Below are 2,333 nucleotides of genomic sequence, written 5' to 3'. Positions count from 1 at the left end.
GTGGATATGCTCAAAGAACACTAAGTTGAGACCTAACGTGAAGTCCCAGCGATAACGTTATAAATCCAAAGAAGACGGACATAAATGAAACACTTGAATAGGTATTAATTTTCTTTGCGTATAGGAATTCGATCTGGGAAATTACGGGGTGATAGACCCTATGTCTCGATTCGCTGCACTCCCAATAATGAAAGGTTACTGCGAAAAGTAAATATTTAGCATAATAATGCAATTGGAATAAAAACAATACATGCTTTGAGCCCCAATTCAGCGCAGCTAGGCTTTTTGGATTTTTGGACAGCTCGGACTTTTAATGTAAAAATGATAGTATTAATATTAGGGGAAATCTAATCTTTTTAAATTTGTAAATAAACCATAAGCACAATTCAATTTATCTAGGAATAATATTTTCATTGTTTCTTTAAATTGTGAAGAATTAGGCCTTAGCTGCGTTGAATTGCGGCATTCTATGATATACGATTTATCTTAACAATATATTTAATATATTATTGCATGATTTTATTTCAAACTACACATTTGTCTCATGAACTGCAATGCAGAGTATAACGTCTATCCTATTTCAAAAGTTGTGAAATAAACTTTATTTTATTTATTTTTTCAAATTGGAAACATTCCTTTGCGCCTAAGATCTAATCCTATACCTACTTTCCTAATTCTACATTAAAAATACAACACTTTTACTACCATTGCCTGTCTGGTCTTTAGAAATCGCTTACTCGACCCTTACGTTCCCAATCTCCGTAGCGTGTCGGTTCTGGACCCCGCGGGCCACCGATCTCACCGGTTTTTGGATTGGTGTTATTTGGCCACGGTTCGAGGGGTTCTTTCTCCTGATACGGATGCTTGCCAACGATCTCATCCAACTTACCGATCGGAGTCTTCTCACGTAGTTTCTTCTGGAACTCCTCCATCCGTGGACTCACTGGCTTGTCCGATGGGGACTTAGAGGAGAATGAAAGCGATGGCACTGAGGTTAAAGAGTAGATTATAAATTTTTATCAGAGCAAGCGAATGAGAGTTCCAATAGAACGCATAACTTACCAAAGTTTACAACGTAAACATGCCTAGCCGATAGGGACGAGAGCTTATTGAGCAACACTTTGGAAGTCATATTTTAAAATGACAAAGTGTCTTAGATTGCAGAAATGTAGTCGGATTAAACCGAGAATAAACTTGATTCGAAAAAGTACCGCAATGTAATGCGTTTGTTATGATTATCAATCAGCTGCTGCAGTGCGGCTGTTCATCCAGCTGTCATCGCCTAGCGTGGACTCATACGTGGTCGAAAAGGATGAAGAACCAAAATGAGTGTTTAGCTGCCATCTAGCTGTGAAGTGCGTAACAATAATATACACGCTAAGAACTGATAACCCAAATGTAGGTTTAGCTTACCCTGATTGGGCGTAAACAGGACAAACTCAGAATGGGGGTCAATTTTTAAACCGTTACGTAACTGTGGTACCTTCCAGCCATTTTGTTTGTTAAAACCACGACCGCAAGAAACAAACAACCGTTCGCCGCGTTCCCTTTTACAGTAACTAGCCGTTATTCTTCCCGTGTACTACCCATAATCGCATAGCAGTCCCATCTTTGCTTGATTTCCTATCCATATGGGACTGATATGCGATTACGGGCAGTGTAGTTCTGTGAAGTTTTCACGGTATATTACTCATAACAGTTTTGCACTCACAGGGAAAGGTAATTTTCTGTGCACTCTGATTTCCACTGAGATATAAGTGGAAATTGGGTGAATTTACTGAAGAAAGCTTTTATCAAGCCGGTATTAGTACAAGACACTGAAGAAGTCTGCACATTGTAGACGAAATACGCGTATCTGTCAAGGATAAGCAAATAAAGTAGTGGAATTAAATGGAAAATACTAATCCTTCTCTCTCTCATTATACAGGTATTCCACTAAGACGCCCACATTCATCAGGATTCAAGCCGGTGATGTTAGAAAAATGGTTGGATAGGACGCTTCACACTAAATATGAGTAGTAAACTAAAAAAAATGGAAGAAAACGAAAATTTTCCCTAAATTTACATAGATTGTGTAACTTTCCCTATCTCGATATTGACCACCGAGTTAAGCAATATCATTTATATAAGGTCCGGGCTAACAGGCTTATTAGTGTTAGTGAAATGTGCAAATGTTGTTTAGTGGTGTTCGTATTTGATTGCAAAGTTAATCTTAACAAAACAGTTGTTGGCAGTGACGTAAATCTCACTGGTCGCAGTATGGAATGTTATGGTAGAGTGACTTCAGCACTTCAGTGCTCAGCAATTTTTAGAATTTTTTTGCTTCTAACACC

The 2,333-nt window shown here is 38.3% G+C and overlaps 1 protein-coding gene across 1 annotated transcript; it reads right to left on the bottom strand.

Annotated features, from left to right (window-relative positions):
- Positions 1-451: 451 nt before the first annotated feature.
- LOC135717241 (succinate dehydrogenase assembly factor 4, mitochondrial-like) lies at positions 452-1,263 on the bottom strand. Its single transcript, XM_065239227.1, has 2 exons — positions 1,063-1,263; positions 452-988 (listed from the first exon to the last, which is right to left on the bottom strand). The coding sequence occupies exons 1-2, from the start codon at positions 1,130-1,132 to the stop codon at positions 723-725; spliced, it is 336 nt and encodes a 111-aa protein (XP_065095299.1). The 5' UTR covers positions 1,133-1,263; the 3' UTR covers positions 452-722.
- Positions 1,264-2,333: the final 1,070 nt, after the last annotated feature.

This window comes from Ochlerotatus camptorhynchus, unplaced genomic scaffold (genome assembly GCF_037179485.1).
Source record: "Ochlerotatus camptorhynchus isolate MF236.1 unplaced genomic scaffold, CSIRO-AGI_Acam_v1.1 ptg000054l, whole genome shotgun sequence".
In the NCBI taxonomy this organism is placed as follows: domain Eukaryota; kingdom Metazoa; phylum Arthropoda; class Insecta; order Diptera; family Culicidae; genus Ochlerotatus; species Ochlerotatus camptorhynchus.
This window is presented reverse-complemented; position numbering and strand designations above follow the sequence as displayed.